Below are 23,934 nucleotides of genomic sequence, written 5' to 3'. Positions count from 1 at the left end.
ATTTGTTACAGTGGCTCCTGTTCTCTTTAAGTACTTATTACTTAAAGGTGTAGCTCCTGGTAGTTTTATATTCTTGTCGTTCACATAATCTAAGAGTGTAAGACGTGAAATCTCTGTTCAATGCTGCTAGCCTTAAACATGTTGTCAGGAAAAACACATTTTGGGACTTTTCCATACCTAAATGGAGTGTTGTATTTGGCGGGTTGATTTCCAAGAGGAAGCTACTTTTTAGTATTGGGTCTGAAAAATGTTTTGTCCCGTTTGTTTTCCTTCACAAATCAAACCCGTGACCCACCTAGTGAAAATGTACATGACTGACTCCCTCGGGGCTTTGCTTTTGCAGGTTCCAACGCCTGTAATCAACCCACGCATCCTAACGGTGACTGCAGCCACTTCTGCTTCCCGGTGCCAAATTTCCAGCGAGTGTGTGGGTGCCCTTATGGAATGAGGCTGGCTTCCAATCACTTGACATGCGAGGGGGACCCAACCAATGAACCACCCACGGAGCAGTGTGGCTTATTTTCCTTCCCCTGTAAAAATGGCAGATGTGTGCCCAATTACTATCGCTGTGATGGAGTCGATGATTGTCATGATAACAGTGATGAGCAACTATGTGGCACACTTAGTAAGTAGCTATGCACTGGCGATATTTCCTGGGATGAATAGAGTAGAGGTGGGCTTTAAAGAAAATAAATAAAAGCTTGGGCTACTTATATGGGAAAAATATCTTTTAGAATTTCAGATTCTTAACATGCACTTTGAAGGCTTTTAGGAAGCTAAGCAAGAAATTTCATTCATAATGTTATGGATGGTTTCTGGCCTTGATTTAGACTATCTTCAACAATTTTTTTCTTTGACATTGGCTGTTTGGACCAATGCAGTCATTATGTCTTGGCAAACTCCTCAAAAAGTCAAATCGAAATAAACTAGATCTGACCAGGCAAGGTGGCTCATGCCTGTAATCGGAGGCCGAGACAGGAGGATTGCTTAAGTCCAGAAGTTCGAGACCAGCCTGGGAAACATGACGAAATCCGGTCTCTACAAAAAATATAAAATGGCACATGTATACATATGTAACTAACCTGCACATTGTGCACATGTACCCTAAAACTTAAAGTATAATAATAATAAATAAAAAAAAGAAATAGATGAGCTCAGAAAAAAATATATATATAAAATTACAAATAGCTGGGACTATTACAAAATACAAAATTACAAAATACAAAAAAAAAAACAAAATTACAAGTAGCTAGGACTACAGGCACATGCCACCACACCCAGCTAATTTGTATTTTGTATTTTCACAAAATTTGTAAAATACAAAAATTTGTACTTGGGAGGCTGAGGTGGGAGAGTTGTTTGAGCTGCGGAGGTTGAGGCTGCAGTTAGCCAAGACTGTGCCATGTACTTCAGCCTGTGCAACAGGAGTGAAGCCCTGCCTCAAAAAAATAAGCAAACAAACAAACAACAACAACAACAAAAACCAAAAATAAAGTAGACCTAACCTTTAGCAACCGAGAGAATAATATCACAGAATAACTACTTGCAATCATAGCCTTTGGAAAATCTCATGTGTTGTATTCCTTTTCTCCCATGTTAGAGTAAAATAAATTAACAATGAAATGGTGGTCTTAACCTTTATATTCTTCTTTTGATGGTAATCTAGTCTATATAGTTTGGGGCCTAATAAACACTATTGCAGAAGGCAAAAGTATTACATTCAAATTAAAAAAAAGACAGAGGACAGTTGAAATCTCAGAAATCTCTATCAAGGTGAAGTTAATACTAATAGTAACCTTTCTTTTGGAGAGAAAGAGGAGTGACAGATTTGCAAGAGTAAAGTGCTCACTTGTACATTTTTCTGAAATTTCTTAAATTTTCATCTTTTTGTGTATTATCTTCTTGTTTCTAAGAGCACAAAATTTTACCTTAATATTTTATCTATTTGCACTTTTCATATGACATATTTTCAAGCTTTCTATAGTCTGAATTTGAAATTGTGGTTGGAGGAAGTAACAGCTTGAAAGTTAAGGATGAGCTTTAGAGTGAATCCAACCAGAGCGTGAATCATAGGCAGGTTCCTAAATCTCTCAAAGCCTCAATTTCCTTATCTGTAAAATGCAGACAATTATATGTACTTTATAGTATTCTTGTGAGGATTTAAAGAGAACTTATATGATGTGTGTGGGTGCATAACTTAGAAAAATGCCTTTTCTATGATAAATACCAAATAAATGCCAGCCAATAATGATGTTAGTGATGATGACATCACTTGATGAACATTTCTCCTTATTATATACAATGCCTCCATTAAAAAAGGTGAACTGAGCCTTTATAAGGCAAGAACTCATTTAAAAGGCTGTAAAAACAAATGTCTTCATGACCAGTTTGTTACTATTGTAGATAATACCTGTTCATCTTCGGCGTTCACCTGTGGCCATGGGGAGTGCATTCCTGCACACTGGCGCTGTGACAAACGCAACGACTGTGTGGATGGCAGTGATGAGCACAACTGCCCCACCCACGCACCTGCTTCCTGCCTTGACACCCAATACACCTGTGATAATCACCAGTGTATCTCAAAGAACTGGGTCTGTGACACAGACAATGATTGTGGGGATGGATCTGATGAAAAGAACTGCAGTAAGTTTTGAGCTGGTTTCCCTTGATTGGTCAGCCTCATAAATAGACTTCAACAACCAAACGGCCTTGCATTCTTTCCTCTAAGGCTCATGCAATTTTCATTGTCTCTTTAGTACTTCTATTCCACTTGTCAATCTCTGTATCAATAGGTTACAAGAACAAAGGCATGTGCCTGCACATGGGATTCTTAGAGTCCACCTACAAATATTGAGTTCTATGGAAGCAAAGCAAGGACTGCCTCTGATGTCAAACATTTCAATTCAGATAGGAATTGAAAAAGTGAAAATCCCTCGGCTATCTATTTATATATTTAAAACAATATTAAAAGTCATATAGATATATCCAGACCTTTGGCTATTGATGTTTCTTTTTCATTTGGTACAAGGAAAAAGACATCAAAATAAAGAGGCACAGAAAATTTAAATTTCCTTTGATCTTATCCACCTGTTTTCCATCTTGCCAGTTCTGCTTTCCTTTAGCTTGTTGTTTTATTTTATGTCTTCAATAATAGTTTAAGATGGAGCAAAGTTCCCTGGGCTAAGTTCTAGTCCTGGTTGCCTGACTAGGCAAGTCACTATCATTTGGAATAGATGAGCTTTAAGATCCCTTCTAGCTTTCATACCCTATAAGTCTGTATTTAATATAATTTCATGTTGTGGGTGGGGCCAGCCACTGCATCCGACTCCAAGGCTATGGTCTTAACAGCAAGGTAGGACCCTGGTTTTTAGAATTGTTCTGTTCAGACTTTTAAATCCAGTTTTGGGGGTCTGTCTACACACTGTTGCTACGAGGCATGTGGGTCATACTGGTTTTGTTGCCTAACTGGGTTCCATTGCTTGGCTTTGGTCTAGAGTCACGGACTTCATAGTATTCATGAAATGTAGTCCAAGTCCAAGCACATGATGCTCACTTTCTAAATGTGGTCTATTTTCCAAGGTGTAATCACAGTTTCTGACTCTGCCCTGTAATCTTTTTATTCTCAATTCTAAAACCTATCCTAGTTTTGAGTTCTTTTGCTTAGCTGACTTTGATAGTGTGGCTGATTCGAAAGAATTTTGAACCCATGTACAATTGAGATAACTTCTGTAGCTATTTAGCCATTTTTAGTTTGGCTCTGGTACTTGTTGCACAGGAAATAAACTTGGTTTTGTTTTCGGATGACATTAGATTCAACAGAGACATGCCAACCTACTCAGTTTAATTGCCCCAATCATCGATGTATTGACCTATCGTTTGTCTGTGATGGGGACAAGGATTGTGTTGATGGATCTGATGAGGTTGGTTGTGGTAAGTGCATTGCTTTCGTTTTTGTTCACAATGTTTATTTAGAAAAATCTCAGTGTTAACACATGGAAACAGGGAGGGGAACATCACACACCGGGACCTGTTGGGGGGTGGGGAGCTAGAGAAGGGATGGCATTAGGAGAAATACCTAATGTAGATGATGGGTTGATGGGTGCAGCAAACCACCATGGCACGTGTATACCTATGTAACAAACCTGCACGTTCTGCATATGTACTCCAGAACTTAAAGTATAACAACAAAAAAGAAAAATCTCAGTGTTTAGTCATTTTAGCCCTGAGCTAATTTCTAATGCTTTTCTCTTTCATTCTTAGTATTAAACTGTACTGCTTCTCAATTCAAGTGTGCCAGTGGGGATAAATGTATTGGCGTCACAAATCGTTGTGATGGTGTTTTTGATTGCAGTGACAACTCGGATGAAGCGGGCTGTCGTAAGTAACACATGCCCAGCATGTTTCAGACAAAGGGGTCATTTCACTTTTGCCAGTATTGATATTGATATTGCCACAAATTTTCCCTAACTCAGACAAACTGGGGGAAAGTATCCTCAAAGGAATGCGGTATTGAACATACAGTAAAATTGAGTAGACATTGCCATATAATGTGTAATTAACAAATCAAGTGGTAGTATAAATGGACACTTCAAATAGTCTCTTAGATGGGCTAAATATTTCTTAGATATTTTTGTTTTCACTTTTAGTTTTTCTTAGGACTTCCCACTTTAGTAGGTTTAAACTTTTGAGGCTCTACTCCATATAAAGATATTTTACTTTTAAGTAAAAAAAAGATATTTCTTTTAAGTTTCAGTAGAGAAGTCATATCATGGTGTAGAAATGGTATGGAGCTGTGTTTAGTATTGACTCTGATGAATTCATTCTTTGTGCTATTATGTGTTGAATATCTGCTAAGATGTTATCTATGGAGATTATAGAAGGCAAGAGACAATTAAGCAAGAGAGACAGTTACAAGGGTCTTAGAAATGGCACAGATAAAATTCTATGGAGGTTCAGAGAAAAGAAATTTCTTCTAGTTGGAGGATTCAAGTAGGACTTCATACAGTATAATTCTGATGGATCTATAATCTTCACAGACTGGAAACCTATACTCACATGGTTTGTTATTTGCCCACTTTTTGTTTTAAATGGATTTTAGACTTGCAAAAACTCATCAGTGAGTTGATCATTTGTTTGAACAATGGTGTTTTAGACCAAAAAAAGTAAGTTTTCATGAATTCTCCTCCTGCGTCAGAAAGGTAGTGTGTAAAGCCATGGATTAAAAAGAAAAGTTAAATAAAATGCTTATATACTTTATAGTTTGCACAACATCTAGAAATTCCTAATCACTAATTTTCCTGTTTCACATTAAAAACATAAAATTCTGTGATGAGCTGAGGTTAAACTGTCAATTGCCGCTGGCTTGCTGTTGCCTTGTGAGATCCCTGGTAGAGAGTTTTGGTTTACCCTTGTCAAATAGGGAAGCAGTTCTTACGTATCTCTCCAGGATTGCTCGATGAACAGTGGAAAGTTTGCAAAGAACTGAGTATTTACCATCGTCTTTAGTTAGTGTGTGATGGTTTCATTAGGTATAGTTCATCTGAGAGAAAATAATAACACTCAAACATGATATGAAACACATGAAGTTCAAAGTAATCATAGCTATTTAAGCTCTATTGTAATGTTCTGGTGATTCTTTCATAGAAAGATAGATAAACTTTATTATTGAATCTGCAATTGGAAGAACATTAAAAACACAGGAAAAGGAAACAGGATGTTCTTTTGACACAGGTACTCATCTGCTAGTCAGCAGTTGTGCGTTCTGTACTTCGTTTGTTGTCAGAGCCACTAGTTGCCACAAAGAAATATTTCTATGTACCAGAGTGTGGGAGAAGACTCTATATCATTTAGCCTTAAATATTAATTTGGTCATAGTTGTTACTATAAACCTACTATTGGATCCAAAATCATTTCCTCTGAGTCTAGACTATAAAAGGGATCACAAATTACATTCACAAGCCAATTTACCCCATGTTTTCCTTCTAGCAACCAGGCCTCCTGGTATGTGCCACTCAGATGAATTTCAGTGCCAAGAAGATGGTATCTGCATCCCGAACTTCTGGGAATGTGATGGGCATCCAGACTGCCTCTATGGATCTGATGAGCACAATGCCTGTGTCCCCAAGACTTGCCCTTCATCATATTTCCACTGTGACAACGGAAACTGCATCCACAGGGCATGGCTCTGTGATCGGGACAATGACTGCGGGGATATGAGTGATGAGAAGGACTGCCCTACTCAGCCCTTTCGCTGTCCTAGTTGGCAATGGCAGTGTCTTGGCCATAACATCTGTGTGAATCTGAGTGTAGTGTGTGATGGCATCTTTGACTGCCCCAATGGGACAGATGAGTCCCCACTTTGCAGTAAGTTTCCTGACCACAGTTTACTGGCCATAAACTCATTCTGAACAGTAGCCTGGTGTGCATCACCATTGTCACAGTCACTGTGTAGCTTTGTAGGAAGGATTTCAGTTCCTCTATGAGTTCACATCTGTGTAGGGGGTAACCATAATTGAATTCAAATACATCACCATTGGATAATTTTCTGATTAAATCCTTTGTACTTGGTTATGTGTTTTTACTTCTTTTTATGTCTTTGTTTCAAAAAATGAGACTAAATTGAGGCCATTAGATTGTCAAATTAAATTTGGTTCTGTTGGTAATGTGCTCATTAATTTTTCTAACTTTAATATTTTCTAATTTCAATCAGAACTTATCACAAAAAAATGAAGTCCAGGGATTTGTGTTGCTGTGATTAAAGTGCTGTGATTGGCATGTAATCCTAATTACTGTCATTTCTTTCTTTCCTCTTTAATCAATGCTCACTCTCAGATGAACCCCAGCCAGGTATGATCGTGAAGTATTTCAGATTCTTATGATTTCATATGTGTTGTGTTTGTTCTGAAAATGTCCTGATTATATTAACTTACTTCCCTTTCTAATGCATGTTCTGTGTTATGACTCTTACAAATATGTTAGAGTACACATGGAAATAGAAGGCATTTGCATCCCCAGGCATGTGAACTGTCTTAGGGTGGCTTTAGGCATTTTCATTTTGGCCCTGAAAGTAAGGCATGATGATATGTTACCAGATCTGTGTACTCTAATGTTTCAATGACCTTTCCCCTTTGATTTGTTCACTTCATAGATTTTCTGGTCTTTTCTCTTAAATGTTTGTCTATCTTCCATTTCTGTATAGATAGTAGAATTTCAGAGGAAGAAAACGAGAAACAATTTTAAGTGTCTTTGCATGCTCTATCAATGACACTTTTCTTCCTTGATGTCAACAATATTTTCCCAAGGGTTCTCATTGCATTAAATGGAGTTATACTATTGGGTTGTAGTGAAGGTGATCGTACTCCAATGGATATGAAGGATGGTAAATCCTCAGGCAAATTAGAGCAAACCCTGAACAGCCTGTGGAACTCACCCAAGAGCATGCTGCACTTAGCTCTTGTCTGGGCATCATATTGAAGGTGGCATGAGACTGCATAATAAATATTGCATAAGAGTGAATCAAAGAAGCAAAGATTGTTGATTTTCTTTTTTCATTATTCTCTTTCTTTTTTCTAGATGGGAACAGCTGCTCAGATTTCAATGGTGGTTGTACTCACGAGTGTGTTCAAGAGCCTTTTGGGGCTAAATGCCTATGTCCATTGGGATTCTTACTTGCCAATGATTCTAAGACCTGTGAAGACATAGATGAATGTGATATTCTAGGCTCTTGTAGCCAGCACTGTTACAATATGAGAGGTTCTTTCCGGTGCTCGTGTGATACAGGCTACATGTTAGAAAGTGATGGGAGGACATGCAAAGTTACAGGTAATTGCTGAACTAACCCTAGCCAGTTTATCAGCACATCCCAGAGCTTAAAATCAAATGGCACATGTAGGCATTTGACAATGTTGATTAGGAGTTAGATCGACTTGAATCCTGGAAAGATTATGCAATCTCTTTAAACCTCAATTTTTTGTGAGGATTAAATGGGGTAATACACATTAAAATCCTGGTGTATTTTGGAAAATAGAGGTTAAAACATATACAAGTCAATGACTTTTAAAGTATTTAAAATAATACCAAATGGCTTTTATATAATTTAAAATGAGTTCTATACTATATTTAAGCATCTTTATATAATGCTTAATTGAATTCAACCAGTATTAATTCAATTTCTGCTATAAGAAAGTGCTTTTTACTATGTATTAGGATATTGATTTGACCACTTTCAAAGTGACCAAATAGAGGAAGCTAAAAGAAAAACAGAAAGTTTCTTTCTTTTACATGTAGTAGGAGTCTGGATGTCAGAGAGTCCAGGGCATGGGGTCTGCTCTGTTATCCTCATCATGTGGCTTACATCAAGGGTTCCAATGCTCCAGGTTTTAGCTTCTCTTAGAAAGTAGGAAGGGGAAAGAGAAAGTGGAAGGCAAGCAGCTTCCTTTTTAGAATGTGACCTGAAATTTGATTCGTAATTTCTACTCACATCCTATTGGTCAGAACTTAGTCATGTGGTCACTCCAAACTTCAGTGGAGGGAGAGAAATGTCTCTGGCTGGAGAGTCTGTGCCAAGCTAAAACTTGGCATGCTTTATTACTAAAAAGAAAAAGAAGAGAGGGGGTGTTGGGAGAATTAGAACTCTCTACCATAGCTGAGGGCCTTAGAAAACAGAAATATTTAAGACATGATTCCTGCTGTCCAGAAGCCTACAACCTATTAAATAGTAAGGAAGATAACCAAAGTACAAAAATAAATACAGTAAAAGGAAGAATGTAAGCATAGTTTACTCTAGACTAGTATTTAGAAACACAGTTAAATATAACCCAAGAAAGAGTCTATTTTAAGTACTCATGAAAACCAGCTAACTATTAAGGTTAAGAATGACGTGATTAAAATCATTCTTATGGGGCTTCCTCCCCTCCCCACCAACTTACTATAGTTTGGAATTACACCTTCTTTCTGTTACCAAAAGTATTGAATCAAAAGTTTTAAAGAGTTGTTTTGTGTTTTCTCCCAGTGTCATTGACATTTTTGCATTTTTTTTTTTGAACAGCATCTGAGAGTCTGCTGTTACTTGTGGCAAGTCAGAACAAAATTATTGCCGACAGTGTCACCTCCCAGGTCCACAATATCTATTCATTGGTCGAGAATGGTTCTTACATTGTAGCTGTTGATTTTGATTCAATTAGTGGTCGTATCTTTTGGTCTGATGCAACTCAGGGTAAAACCTGGAGTGCGTTTCAAAATGGAACGGACAGAAGAGTGGTAAGTACATTTCTGTTGACCTTTGGCCTGGCTAGTTCCTCTGTCTTGGGTCTGTTTGCTGTTATTCACCAGTGAGAGAAGGCCCTACCTCATCTGGGTAGCTCTCATGGTACCTTCTGGGCCACATCATACCCAAGAGACTTGCGTGTTCATAACTACGAATTTATGGCTGTTTTAGATAGGAGGGTGGTCTCTGAATGCAGATGTATGATTCTGAATTCCAGGTCAGGTGATGCAGAGACCTCACAATGTCTTTACGGTTCCTTTTGCAGTCTTTTCTTGTGGATGAGAGCAGAGGAAAGTGCAGGAAAGTTAAGGGGTTGCTTTTCTTAGCTTTAATTTAGTGATATTTCTCAATCCATCTCCCAGAATTTCAGTTTCTTGGCTCCTGATAGTTACATTTCCTCTGCATCTTACAACTTTATTTTGTAATTCTTGGTGCTTAATTAATAGAGATATTATTCGTTGCATGCAAACACTATAACGTTTTGTAATGTTGCCAACTAAGCAAATGGATGAGCTTTTTCTTAATTGCAAAAACTTTTGAAACCAAAACGAAACTATGCACTAACCGAACAATGAAGTTATCTTAGAATGTTCAGTGTGACAAAATCTTGTATACTTTTCTCAGAAAACCCTACTGTTGATTTGGTGGTTAGCTATATGAGGAGACAAAATTTTCTAATCCCCACAAGTAATTATAGGACAAGTTAGATGGTTTAATCTAGATTTTTATATAATATCCATGTTTGCATTCATTTATTTGCTCTAGAATTCACTCTTTATTCACTTTTGTCTATAGGTATTTGACAGTAGCATCATCTTGACTGAAACTATTGCAATAGATTGGGTAGGTCGTAATCTTTACTGGACAGACTATGCTCTGGAAACAATTGAAGTCTCCAAAATTGATGGGAGCCACAGGACTGTGCTGATTAGTAAAAACCTAACAAATCCAAGAGGACTAGCATTAGATCCCAGAATGAAGTAAGACTTTTTTTAAAAATTATGTTGCCTTGACATGGTTATGATGAGGGAAAAACAACAGTAACATGATGTAGCTGATATGCATGTTGCTGATATGCAAAATTTAAAATGATCCATTGTTTAAACATGGTAGGTGTCCAACTGGGTGTTGCTATCTCTCCTTCATCTGAATCATCCTCTTCATAAAGTACATAAGAGCAATTGATTGTTTACTTTATTTTAAGAGCACATTGATTTATTAGCTTGGCAATACAATTTTTGAAATGTCATATAATTAAAAATTAAGTTTCTAATTACTGCATGCAGTAATAGTCCATAGAGGGGCCAGTTTGATGTAACTTTGATAACTCATGATTATACAACAAAAAAGCTGGATTTTTCTGCTTCAGTTTTATGTTGTTTATTAGAGCTCCCTTTTAAGTCATATAAGGAAGGCAGTTTTTGCCTGCTGATCCTGAAGGGAAGATAGAGAAATTCTCCCCTGTGTTTGGAAATCTTTGAGGATTTCTTTCCCTGAATTTACTTATATTTTATAACTTAGATTCTTTTCTGCAGGATGGTAAATTAGGCAAGTTATGTTCAATGTGATGTTGAATTCCTAGATATTGTAAAGTATTACACACCACGGAAATTTATGATGAATCCCTGATGAAGAATAAATTGATTTCCTTATCTAAAAACATGACAGGGTAGACAAACAAGGACAGATGGATTTTTCTAGATCAACTATTTGTGGATTATAAACAAACATGAATTGGCATTGAGACATTTCAATGTCATAATGTACTACATTATGACATTATGTATTACATGTTTTATGAACATTATAAAAATACCCAGATGCATTGTGATTTGTTATGACAGTTTTACTTTGTGACACTTAGAGGAAACAATAAACTCTGTGAATATATTCTGAACCAGAGATGATTTATTTTAAGCAGGGCATAAACAGGATGTTGTATTATTTAAAATGACAGTTATTTTTAATATTTAAATACGTCCCTTCCAATTGGTAACTCATTTCCTTTCCCAGTGAGCATCTACTGTTCTGGTCTGACTGGGGCCACCACCCTCGCATCGAGCGAGCCAGCATGGACGGCAGCATGCGCACTGTCATTGTCCAGGACAAGATCTTCTGGCCCTGCGGCTTAACTATTGACTACCCCAACAGACTGCTCTACTTCATGGACTCCTATCTTGATTACATGGACTTTTGTGATTATAATGGACACCATCGGAGACAGGTGATAGCCAGTGATTTGGTAAGTTGGTGGTGAGGAAAACCAAATTAAAACTACAGTCGTGGATAGGTAGAAATCAGACGAGTATCAGAAAAGCTAAGAAATTAATTTTTGTGTCATAGACATTGTCAGATCAATCCAGGAAATACCAGCAACAGTGAGAGGCAGTCTATCCCATATGACTAACTGGAAAATGAATATTTTCATTCCAGTTCATGGTCAGCTTGTGCCATATCCAGGAAGGATTTTTATAGCTCGTGTGATTTAGTTGAGCTGCAGATGTGAATCTGTTGCTTCTATACCTTTAAAAATTGTGTCAAGTGGCCGGGTGCGGTGGCTCACGCCTGTAATCCCAGCACTTTGGGAGGCCGAGGTGGGTGGATCATCTGAGGTCAGGAGTTTGAGACCAGCTTGGCCAACATGGTGAAACCTCATCTCTACTAAAAATACAAAAATTAGCCAGTGTGGTAGCACACACCTATAGTCTCAGCTATTCGGGAAGCTGAGACAGGAAAATTGCTTGAACCCGGGAAGCAGAGGTTGCAGTGAGCTGAGATTGCATCACTGCACTCCAGCCTAGGTGACAGAGCGAGACTCCATCTCAAAAAAAAAATTTTTTTTTCAAGCAAAAATTTATAACTTAACTTGGCCAGGCACATTGTCTCACATCTGTAATCCTAGCACTTTGGGAGGCTGAGGTTGGTGGATCGCTTGAGCCCAGGAGTTCAAGACCAACCTGGGTAACATGGCAAAACCCCATTTCTACAAAAAAATACAAAAATTAGCTGGGTATGGTGGTGTGTGCCTATAGTCCCAACTACTTGGGAGGCTGAGGTGGGAGGATTGCCTGAACCCAGGGAGGTCAAGGCTGTAGTGAGCTGTGATTGTGCCACTGCACTCCAGCCTGGGTGACAGAGTGAGACCCTGTTTTCAAAAAAAAAAAAAAAAAAATTAACTAGATTTATATTTCTCAGTCCTGTTCTTCACGTAACATTTTTTATTCTATAAATTCTGTTGAATTTATTTTCACAAGTTAAATGGGAAAATAAAGAAAATAGATATTTTATCAAAGAGCTGTTATTGACCCCCATTAAAAATAGGAATGCTTTTACACTGTTGGTGGGAGTGTAAATTAGTTCAACCATTGTGGAAGATAGTGTGGCAATTCCTCAGGGATCTAGAACCAGAAATACCATTTGACTCAGCAATCCCATTACTGGGTATATGCCCAAAGGAATATAAATCATTCTACTATAAAGACACATGCACTCATATGTTATTGCAGCACTATTTACAATAGCAAAGACTTGGAACTAACACAAATGCCTGTTAATGATAGACATATACATCATGGAATACTATGCAGCCATAAAAAAGAATGAGTTCATGTCCTTTGCAGGGATATGGATGAAGCTGGAAACCATCATTTTCAGCAAACTAACACAAGAACAGAAAACCAAACACTGCATGTTGTCACTCATAAGTGAGAGTTGAACAATGAGAACACATGGACACAGGGAGGGGAACATCACACACCAGGGCCTGTCAGTGGGTGGGGGCAAGGGGAGGGAGAGCATTAGGACAAATATCTAATGCATGTGAGGGTTAAAACCTAGATGATGGGTTGATGGGTGCAGCAAACCACCATGGCACATGTATACCTATGTAACAAACCTGCACATTCTGCACATGTATCCCAGAACTTAAAGTAAAATAAAAAATAAAAAATAAAAAACAATTTAAAAAAGAGAAAAAATTGCCATTGTGTAGTTGCTGTGACTTGAAGGAAAGATGCATCTAAACTATAACAGATTGATGTGAATCAGTGAGTGGCAGCACAAGACCGTGGAAATAGCAGGCACAAGGGTGCTGATGGTGGAGTGAAGGCTGGGGCGTGGGAGTGGGAGATGAGGAGTCTCTAAGCTCTCTAGTTCCATCTAACTTTTAACTAGTAGGTGATCCTGATACATCACCTTGCTTTTTGTGCTTCAGTTTTGTCTTCATTTGTAAAATAGATGCCCAGTGTAATTACCAAGACAAACATAAAGAGTAAATGGCACGTGTATGTGAAAGGCTCTTGAATGGTTTAGTGGGATATAGGACGAATTGTGTATTTTTTGCCGCTCTTTTGCACAATGACTTCCTTGTGTTTTTATTAAATAATGACATGTTAAAGGAAACCGTCTTCTTGAGCAGATATCCTCTTTGACTCAGTGCACCTTGGCTTTGATTTTTGGATGAGGTCTCACTGTTCTCTTCTGCCTCACAGATTATACGGCACCCCTATGCCCTAACTCTCTTTGAAGACTCTGTGTACTGGACTGACCGTGCTACTCGTCGGGTTATGCGAGCCAACAAGTGGCATGGAGGGAACCAGTCAGTTGTAATGTATAATATTCAATGGCCCCTTGGGATTGTTGCGGTTCATCCTTCGAAACAACCAAATTGTGAGTGATACAGAGAAACATCCTGCCTGGGAGTAGCTTGAAAAACACTGACCCTGGGAATGCTAAATGCACACTGTTACAGACCCATTTGTTTGGGCAATACATTTTCCTTTTCTCTTTACAAACCACCCCACTATATACTTTCCCTAGTCCTGACATTGCCATTACTTTTATTTACCATGGAAATTTCAAACCTAGGATATAATAACAGCACATCTGAATTATATCATTTCAGCATTTGGCTGCTACCTCTGTGACCCTCACATGAGTCTCCGTTTCCTCAGCTGACAAATGGAGTACAGACCAGATAGTGCCTTCGATCCTCTTACCGCTACCACTCTGATTGAAAGCAGCTTACTTTTAGGACTAGTTTATTATGGCACCACTGCCTTCTAGGTGCTCTGCTGTAGCCAGCACGAGTTGTCCTAAAGTGCATGGTATGGGTGTCTAGGTGAAAGACTTGGCATCCGTACTGTTCTTTCTGGTGGGAGAGGGAGATAAGTCACTTAATCTTCACTTAATCCTCTCTCCTCAAAACTCTCCAATTGTTTCTCATACCCTTCAGCATGTGGCCGCTGCTATTTCCCTGCTCTCTTCTCCCACTCGCTGTTGCCACATTGGATTTCATTATGGTCCAAAAGCACAGCAGGCAACTCCTGCCTCTCAGCTTCTGCGCTAGCTCTTCCCTCTGCCTGGAACATCTCTCTTCCAGATCTCTGCATGAGTTGCTTCGCGTGCCATTTAGGATTCTACCCAAATGTCACTTTCTCAGAGAGGCCCTCATTGACCACTTTACCTAAAATAGCCACCCCCTCATAATTCTTTTGCTCTTTACCCTCATGTTCTGAAATCTCTCTCTCTCTCTGAGTTTAGCTGTTACTTTTTGCTCGAATATACACTCCACTTTTATAGCGTCTCCAGTGCTTAGAATGGTGTTTGGTTTACAGTGAATACCTACCATTTTTCTGGTGAATGAATGGATTAATAATCTATTAATAACATGGTATGTGTAATAAAAATGTATAGGATCTAGGAAACATCCTGTGTGTGGGGACCACACAGAATCCTGATTTTCAAGGTGCAGAGACACACAGAGATATCATCAGTAGAAAAATAAAAGATTATTATCTAACCAAAATCTGGAAAACTCTAGGTAAACTACAAGGTCACACATCAAACACACAACTTTTTTTTTAATGCAAAAAGATCTCTTTTAGGTCAGGTAAGGAGAAAGATTATTTGGCATCATATTTCTATTACAAGTTCCAGATTACTCAGTGGCTGTTTGTTCATAATCCAGTTATAGACTTGATTGATCTATAACCTTGAGTCATTCTCCTCTCTCGTGTCTCTTATGAATTCTAAGTTGAAAGCCTGATGCTAGGGAAGTTGAAAGTGTGAGTAGTTCAGTGAAAACAAAACAAAAGAAAACAACAGGGGTAACAATGTACTTAAGCTCCCCTGTACTGGGGCCTCTGGAAGGACACTAAGAGCATGACTCTGTTTTGATTTTAATGTGGAGGTTTTCCACTTACTGGTGCTTTCTTCTCTTTCTCATGCAGCCGTGAATCCATGTGCCTTTTCCCGCTGCAGCCATCTCTGCCTGCTTTCCTCACAGGGGCCTCATTTTTACTCCTGTGTTTGTCCTTCAGGCTGGAGTCTGTCTCCTGATCTCCTGAATTGCTTGAGAGGTATAGTATGCTCCTTATGTGAGCTCTGAAGATGGAGCTGGTCATAGTTTGTGCCAAGCAGTGGAAACTCTAAACCCAATTGCGACTGAACATGTGCTGTGTCCTTTGATTCCTCAGGTGTCTGCAGAATGATGTGTGTTGTATGGGGTGATGTCACTGTGTGCCTTGGTTGTAATATAGTTTCTGTATATGGAACTAATGTTATCTGTGCATGTAATTGAACAATCTGTAACCTCATATTTTCTCTCACCTGGGTACAGTTAGACTTCTCTGACAAGCCATGATAATGGGAAGTTCCAAATTCTTCACCTAAGAAGTAAACATTCTCAACGTTTGTGTACAGCTTCATTTTTTATGTCCATTGTCTCTTTCTCCCTCTTTTTTTTTCTTTTTTCTTTCTTTTTTTTTTTTTTCTGAGACAGGGTCTTGCTCTGATGCCCAGACTGTAGTGCAATGGCGTAATCATAGCTCACTGTAGCCTCCACTTTCCGGGCCCCTGTGATTCTCCCACCTCAGCCTCCTGAGTAGATGAGACTATAGGTGCACGCCACCACACCCGGCTAATTTTTGTATTTTTTGTAGAGACCGGGTTTTGCCATGTTGCCCAGGCTGGTCTCCAAGTTCTGCCCTCAGGCCATCCACTTGTCTTAGCCTCCCAAAGTGCTGGGATTACAGACGTGAACCACTGCACCTGGCTCCATTGTCTCATTTTTATTCTTATAACCAATAGTTAATAAGTGTTCTAGCCTGGGTCTTCTGACTCCAATTTCAGTACTGTTACTATTACCATCTGATACTTTAAGAAAGAGAATTGTGTCGGTATGAGATATTACAAGTGACTGAGCAATTTAATATTTATCTCATCCTAGAGATATTTTATTGGGTCGATTGAAGAGTGTGTGGAGGATTATTCCAAGTACTTAAGGGAGTAAGAAAAGAAGGAAAAGTTGCATCCAGTTCACAAAAGAGATTTCTTCTGGAGTGTGTACTTGTATATAATACACTTAAAAATATAATTCCTTATTGCTTAAAAATCTAAGAAGTTACTCTAAACCCAAGTTCCCTTTCATTTCTCAGTGAAGAGAACTGAATGAATATATTTTGATACTGATGAAAATTGCTGTAGACAAGTTCAACTTAAATGTTTAATGATCACATATTCCTAAATTAAGAGATAATAGAGTCCTAATCTAGAAGGACATTTAGTCCTAATCTAGAATGGAAAATATATACTGAATTCAGGAAACTTTTAGTGTTTAGATATTATGCAGATGTAGGCTTACTGAAAATCAAATTCCATCAGCATGTAATATTGTGCAATGATACTTTCATGATGAAAGATTTTAATTATTGGTAATTCTCACAGAGGGACTGGCACTTGCCATTTTTCCTCAGAGACTTATTATGTACCTAATCCTCGTTGACATTGTTTAATTTAGTGTGTCCCTAGAGTCTTTCAGGAGAAGATTAAACTGGGCTGTAGACATTTCGGATACAAAGCATTCTTTCAGCACACAAAGATTGTTGAATTGCACATTGGGGGTTGGTGTAATCAATATTACTCTCTGATGATGATTGATAAGTGTTAATTTTAAATAGTGCCTTTTGTTGTTTCACAAATAATTCCACTAGTGGTTTTCTCATGGGTTGACTTTACTGAAGTGGAACTTTTTAAGTATTTCCCAGTAGGTTTCAGAGCACCAGCTGAGTAACTGATTGCCAATATATGTTAAATGAAAAAAGGTTTCCACATTTTTTTTTTCCCAACAAGAAGTTTAGAAAACTTGTTAACATTTATAGGTGGAAACATTTTACTTGATTTGATTGTTGAATAGCTTTTAAACTAGTGTTTACTAAGAGGCTGGAATATATGTAGAAGTGCTTCTGTGATGCTGTTAAGTAAAAGAAGCAGATATTGCACAATATTGGCCTTGTAAAAACATGCATTAAAAAACACACAAGTTTCTGGAAGCAAAAACACACAAGTGCCAATAGTGGTTACAGTTGGATAGGGGAATTATGAGATGGTTCTACTTATTTCTAATTTTATGTTATAATGAGTGCTTTCTCTGTATGAGACTTTTTAAATTCTTTAGAAAATATATTCCCCACAATGCCAAAACCAAATGAACAAACAAACCTCAAGCCAAACATCACCTCAGCACCCCTAAAATTACTCCAAATACAAATAGACTTCTGACTCGGTCTCAGGGGCACAAGGCACTTGCTTCAGTGATTTTGTGCAAGATAAGAGAACACTCCTTGTCCTTGCTCCAGGGAAGGCTGCAGTGCTGATCAGCTTGTGCAGGGTATGACTTAAGGAGGACCTAGGTTTGGGGGTCATATATATTGTTGTTCAATTACAACACTGAGTTCTCATTCCTGACTATAGTGTCTTCATGACTCTGCTGACACTAACATTAATGGGATTATGACATGGAAAATAGAAATGAAGAGATGATCTTTAACTTCAAAAGACAGAGACACACTGACCTACTTAACCGTCACCACCTCCTGAATTCCTTTCCATCCAACCCTAGATGATTCTGTGCCTACCCCTTCATGCCATTGTCATAATTAATTGTAAGGGCTCATATACTTGGTCTTGCCCTCTAGATGCTGCGTTCCTTGAGGATAAAGCCTCTACCTGGTCTGTAGATATATGCTTATTGCCTGTGGCACTTCGTGGTACATGGTGGCACTCAGTAAATGTTGAGTGAATGACAAGCTCTCCAATATCCATTTTTGTTACTTCCCCAGTCCTCTGATTTTTACCCGTTTGCTCCGTAGAAATGTGTGCAGTGTTGTGAAGTCACTTCTTTTTGCTTTCCCATATAGCACTTTTCAGGCATCTCCCTGCGCCACCTGTTGTCTTACTGGCCAGTTCCTTTCTATTACTCCCCTGGCATCATCCCCCACCATGACACTCACAGTTTCAGCCAGCGCAGCATTGCAGGAGATCCTGTTCTCTGGTCCATTGCTTGCAAATGTTCATTGGTGGTAAACGTTCTCAGTACATCAGCAGTTATCAGATAAAGGGCTTGAGACATGATCCCCAGGAAGCAGTAGAAGCGGGTGGTGCTTAAGGGAAGAGTACCATGGAAGAGTCAAGAAGGCCCATGCATAATGGATGAGATATGCAAAGTTTTTAGGCCCTAAACAATGCTTTGGTTGAGAATTATTCCAATTAAGCAAAGGGAGATGACCCATCCAAAAGGGCAGGATCAGATCTTAAGTAAGTGAGTAAAAATTTAAAGTCCTCTGTAAAACTGGGACAGAGATAGTTTCTACTGAGCCAGTGAACATTAATAACAGATAATCAATAAATAATTAATTTATATATATAATTTATATAATTTCTTGGTACAGCTGAAACTCATAATCTAGCATTTTTTTTTTTTACTGTTGCAATTAAACCAAATGAAATGAGTGGTAATTTGATACTCAAGAAATAGTACCTGGCCTGCAGTATTTGCAGTGTAGTGATGAAAAATGTAGATTTTGGAGTCCAGGAGTCCTGGTTGTGTGACCTTGTTTAAATTGCTTGATTTCTTTGTGTCTTATTTGCAGATTGAGGGAGGACCTATCTAACAAACAAGATTAGGAAACTTGAGGGAGATAAATTAAGGGAAATACTTACCTGATGCATGGAGTATGGCGCATATTCTCAATCAATGAGAGGCAATTTTTATTGCAATTGCAGTTGTTCAGAAGAGAGGCAATGTGGAGCAGCTGAGAGAAGAAGGGCTTGGAAGTGAATGAGCCAGGGTCCATCTCCTATTACTGTTTCCTGTAGAAGTCACAGAGCTCCTGCAAATCTCATTTGCTCCAGCTGAAAACAACTTTGCAGGCTTGTTGTGGAAGACTCTACATTGTAGTACTTGAAAAATGTAAAGCATTAATAGTTGCGAAATTTACATTAGACTAAATTTAAATTTGTCCTAGGTTAATAAAGACTGGGTTATTTCTCAGTAATAGAAATGATAGGAACAAGAAAAAGCTAATGAGATGTGAAAATAAGTAAAGAAAAAATGACCAAGTCATCCTGCTGAAGATGGAAAGCTTCCTGGATTATAAAAATAATGAAAACATCATTTTTAGCTTATGAAAGTTGTGTAATGATTGATCATTTCATACTTTGTCTTAATATGTGATATATCTTATACATATATCTTAACCCAAAACTTAGATTTAAAAGTTTTCCTTTTCTCAGAGAGGAATTTTAAAACCCTACTCTTGATGGGGATCAGGATAAATATTAAATTATTTTTGAAAAAGGAACTTTTATTATCTATTAAGGAGATAAGTGAACTGATAGTTTAAGATATTGTGGGAATGTTTAAATTACAATGTGTAGACAGTTTTGAGAACTTTGGAAGATACTGTTTACTTATTCACTTATACATTCATCCATTAATGCAGTCATATGGTCATCCATTTAGTTAGCAAACATTTATTGGGCAACTATTTTATGCCAGGCTCTGAGTACCAGGCCCTGGGACACAATAATGAGCAAATCAGACACAGTCATTGACCTTTGGGAGTTAAAATCTTATAGGGAAGAGAGACACTAGTCAAGTAACAACTGATAGGATTATACATTGGATTTATTTATTAAAGTCTCAATAAATACTAGGCAACACTTTGTAGTGTTGTTTTATTTTTGGAACATTCTTAAAACTAGTAAGCTGCCTTTCACAAGAATAGTCTAAATGATTTTTTTCACTTTTTTTTTTTTCAAAACTCAACTCTCCTTTCCCTGAGATCAGTGTGAGTGAGGTTTGTCTGTGTGTAGAAGTGGAGGAACTTCTTGTCTGTGAGGTTTAGCAAACATGGGTGGTTTATTAGTGTAAGTAAGGACTTAATGAAGAGTAAGATAAATACCAACCTGCCTTGAAAAAGTCCAGACAGCGTTGTATGTGGGGTTGGAGGTCTTGTGGTCCAGCAGCCCACTGAAACCCTGGGAAAGGCCCATGCTTGTCTGATGAAGTACATTATATTTATTGCTGCAATGCTGCAATGTCATTTTAGCCCATATGATGGTAACAGGCTATTGCCTTCCATTACTCTAAATGTCTAGGAATAGTGGGATATGATTTTGACTGATATTCTTCTTTTTTCACAGATGATCAACCTTTCTTAATAACTGTAAGGCAACATATAATTTTTGGAATCTCCCTTAATCCTGAGGTGAAGAGCAATGATGCTATGGTCCCCATAGCAGGGATACAGAATGGTTTAGATGTTGAATTTGATGACGCTGAGCAATACATCTATTGGGTTGAAAATCCAGTAAGTTTTGAATAACATTCAAAGTATATAATTTATTCTTGAAGAGCCTGCCTGCACTGATGTTTTCTTATAAGCAAACTTTTGTCATGTGAGTAAAAGGGAAACAATGTGGAAATAAATTTATCCCTAAGTTTTTTGATTCAATGAGGGGTATAAATGTGAGCTTGGCCTGGAGCAAAAATCATAACACTCTTTAGCTTTAGAATAAGAAACAAATTTAAGCTATTGTGTATTATTTACTCATTCAGCAAGTATTTTCCAGAAGTGCCTATGATTTGCCCTGCACTGAATTACCTGCTTCTAACCACAGAATACATGCCAAGAAGCAGCAGTCACAATGCTTGCCCCTAGAGGAGTCTTAAGCTAGTAGAAAATATTCGACGAATATAAAAATGATCAAAACTCAAGACAAAAGTAGTAGTTCCCTAAGGGAATTTAGTGAAAGCATTTGATATGGTGCTGGGGCCTTCCTTTAGAATCCTTTAGAATGTTTGCCTCTAGGGTAAGAATGAACACTTCTCCAGTTCTCTTCCTCAGAGGTCATTTTCTTCAGCCTTCAGGGAAAAAACCTGTAAGAATAGGGAAAGGGCAAGAAGACTATAAAGGAGGAAGAGAAGAAAAATCTTTGTGTTTCATGTTTGTCACCTATATACAAAATATACTCCTGGCCTTCTGATCCACATCTGTGACTTGGGTTTTTCTCATGACTCGTATGCTTGTGGTAGTTAAGAACTATCTCTGTAGCCAGTACTGGAGATAGCCTGAATGATAAGCCTTGTGTATTCCTGTGACACACTGAAAAATCGTTTGAAGCCTACCCAGTGGTGCTGAACCTTTGTTTGCCTTTCCTCTGAGTGTAAGGAGTGTTCAAGAAATACAGCAGCTGGCAGTAGCCACAGTGAAGAAAGGGTTCTTTTGCAGGAGCCATGGCCTTGGAACCACTCACCTCCCCTTGTCTTTCTTTCCAGGGTGAAATTCACAGAGTGAAGACAGATGGCACCAACAGGACAGTATTTGCTTCTATATCTATGGTGGGGCCTTCTATGAACCTGGCCTTAGATTGGATTTCAAGAAACCTTTATTCTACCAATCCTAGAACTCAGTCAATCGAGGTAATGATTCCATAATACTACTTACACAAACATTGGATTTAGATTGATGTAAACTCTAGTCTCAGGAATAGATCTCATGTGGATTTTGGAATCATTTTTAAGCAAAAAGAAAAAGGGAAAAGATATTAGTGTTAACTATCAAAGTCTCTGAAGTGAAAGAGGAAAACCACCTTAAAATTTTTTTTTCTTATTTATTTATTTATTTATTTATTTATTTATTTATTTATTTATTTTAGACAAAGTCTCACTCTGTCGCCCAGGCTGGAGTGCAGTGGCAAGACCTTGGCTCACTGCAACCTCTGGCTCCTGGGTTCAAGCAATTCTCCTGTCTCAGCCACCCGAGTAGCTGGGATTACAGGCGTGCACCACCAAGCCTAGTTAATTTTTTGTATTTTTAGTAGAGACAGGGTTTCACCATGTTGGCCAGGCTGGTCTTGAACACCTGACCTCAAGTGATCCACCCGCCTTGACCTCCCAAAGTGTTGGGATTATAGGCATGAGCCGCCACGCCTGGCTGGCAAAAATAAATTATTTGAGCTTTCTATTGCTCTATTTTGTTTCCTCCTAATTATCAATACTACCTTGTTGCTATAAAAGTATTTTAGGTAATTTACAAAATAATATATAAGAAGATAAATAAAAGTTGCATAAGGAATTCAACATAAAGGGAAGATTATGGTAAGCAGGGAATTTTACTATGTTTCCTCATCTAATCTTCAATGCTATTTCAGTTCTCAACCAAATTTATAGTTTGCCTCTGTTCTTAGATGGAAATCTTTCTATGGCTCCAGTACAGTTTTTCTAACAGCAAAACAGAAAGTAGAAACTTGATTCTAATTCCTTTGATACTCTCTTCTTCAAGATAAGTGTTCTTTTTACTCTAATTCCCAGAAGAAATTCTAGATGAGGCATAGGTATGAAATCACATGAAGTAAGTCAGAGGTAACTTGACTAGTGTTGGTTTGCTCCACTCTGAGAGAAGGGTAAAACATGGAAGGGATTATTAATTCACAATAATTTTGAAAGTGAAACTTCCCAAAGCAAGGAGAAGTTTTTGGAGGGGGATAGTTAGCAGAGCCCTGACAATCCACTGCTTTAGGTGGGCACCAGCTGGCAAGACGGTTTTTCTCTGGAGCATTCAGAAAGATACTGAAGATGAGCAAGGCGCACAGCAGCCTGGTGGCTAATTTAGAGCACCTATCTATACTAAAAAGCACTCTCTGTAGACTAAGAACACAGCCTATGTAGAGTTCGGTACTATCTGAGGTTTCATGCATCCATTGGTGATCTTGGAATGTATCCCCCATGGATGAGTGCAGACGACTGTTTTTATTTCTGCCAAATGAAGAAATAGGGAAAAGGTGTCCCAGGCAGAGAAAAGAGCTCTCACTGGAACAGCGCTTGAGTTTACAAAGATCTTTCACTAGCATCTAATTTAATCCTCGCAACATTCCTGAGGGCAGGCAGGTCTGGTAGCCATTTGTGATGAGAGGGAAATTTGCAGTGTGCACAAGTATCTCAAGCCAGGTAGAATCATCAGGTATTAACATGAAGGACCCCTTGGAGGCTCCTCTGGTTCAAGCTCTTTCTTTAATTTTTTTTTTACATCAGAAACCAAGGCCCACAGAAGCTAAGAAGTTGTCTTAAATGGTCAGCTTCGCTGCTCTAATTCCTGAGCAGTATTCTCTCTTTGCACTTTTATAAACTACAACTCCGGCAATCCAGACTGGTTTAACCCTCTTTGACAGTGGCAGAAAATACTTTTCATGATTTCAACTAAGACTATCATCCTCCCATTAAACAGGCAACATCTACTGCCTAAGACCCTTACTACCAAACTCACATCTCTCTAGAGTCCACCCAGTGCAAAGCTGTCTTAATTCCAAATGGCAATTAATATGCTCTT

The 23,934-nt window shown here is 38.3% G+C and overlaps 1 protein-coding gene across 5 annotated transcripts in view; it reads left to right on the top strand.

The window, feature by feature from the left end:
- The window catches only part of LRP2 (LDL receptor related protein 2), a 232,678-nt gene that overhangs the window by 112,479 nt on the left and 96,265 nt on the right, over positions 1–23,934 (top strand). For all 5 annotated transcript variants that reach the window (XM_054679929.2, XM_515882.7, XM_054679933.2 and 2 more), the window contains 13 exons: positions 344–625; positions 2,404–2,643; positions 3,811–3,930; positions 4,261–4,377; positions 5,986–6,363; positions 7,573–7,821; positions 9,047–9,258; positions 10,061–10,245; positions 11,279–11,507; positions 13,756–13,933; positions 15,496–15,624; positions 20,750–20,916; positions 21,885–22,028. In XM_054679929.2, coding sequence (XP_054535904.1) covers positions 344–625; positions 2,404–2,643; positions 3,811–3,930; positions 4,261–4,377; positions 5,986–6,363; positions 7,573–7,821; positions 9,047–9,258; positions 10,061–10,245; positions 11,279–11,507; positions 13,756–13,933; positions 15,496–15,624; positions 20,750–20,916; positions 21,885–22,028 — 2,630 coding nt within the window. The remainder of the gene's footprint in view (positions 1–343; positions 626–2,403; positions 2,644–3,810; positions 3,931–4,260; positions 4,378–5,985; positions 6,364–7,572; positions 7,822–9,046; positions 9,259–10,060; positions 10,246–11,278; positions 11,508–13,755; positions 13,934–15,495; positions 15,625–20,749; positions 20,917–21,884; positions 22,029–23,934) is intronic.

The sequence above is a fragment of the Pan troglodytes genome, chromosome 13 (assembly GCF_028858775.2).
Source record: "Pan troglodytes isolate AG18354 chromosome 13, NHGRI_mPanTro3-v2.0_pri, whole genome shotgun sequence".
Lineage (NCBI taxonomy): Eukaryota > Metazoa > Chordata > Mammalia > Primates > Hominidae > Pan > Pan troglodytes.
Note: the sequence above shows the minus strand (reverse complement) of the source record. Positions and strands in the feature narration are given on the sequence as shown.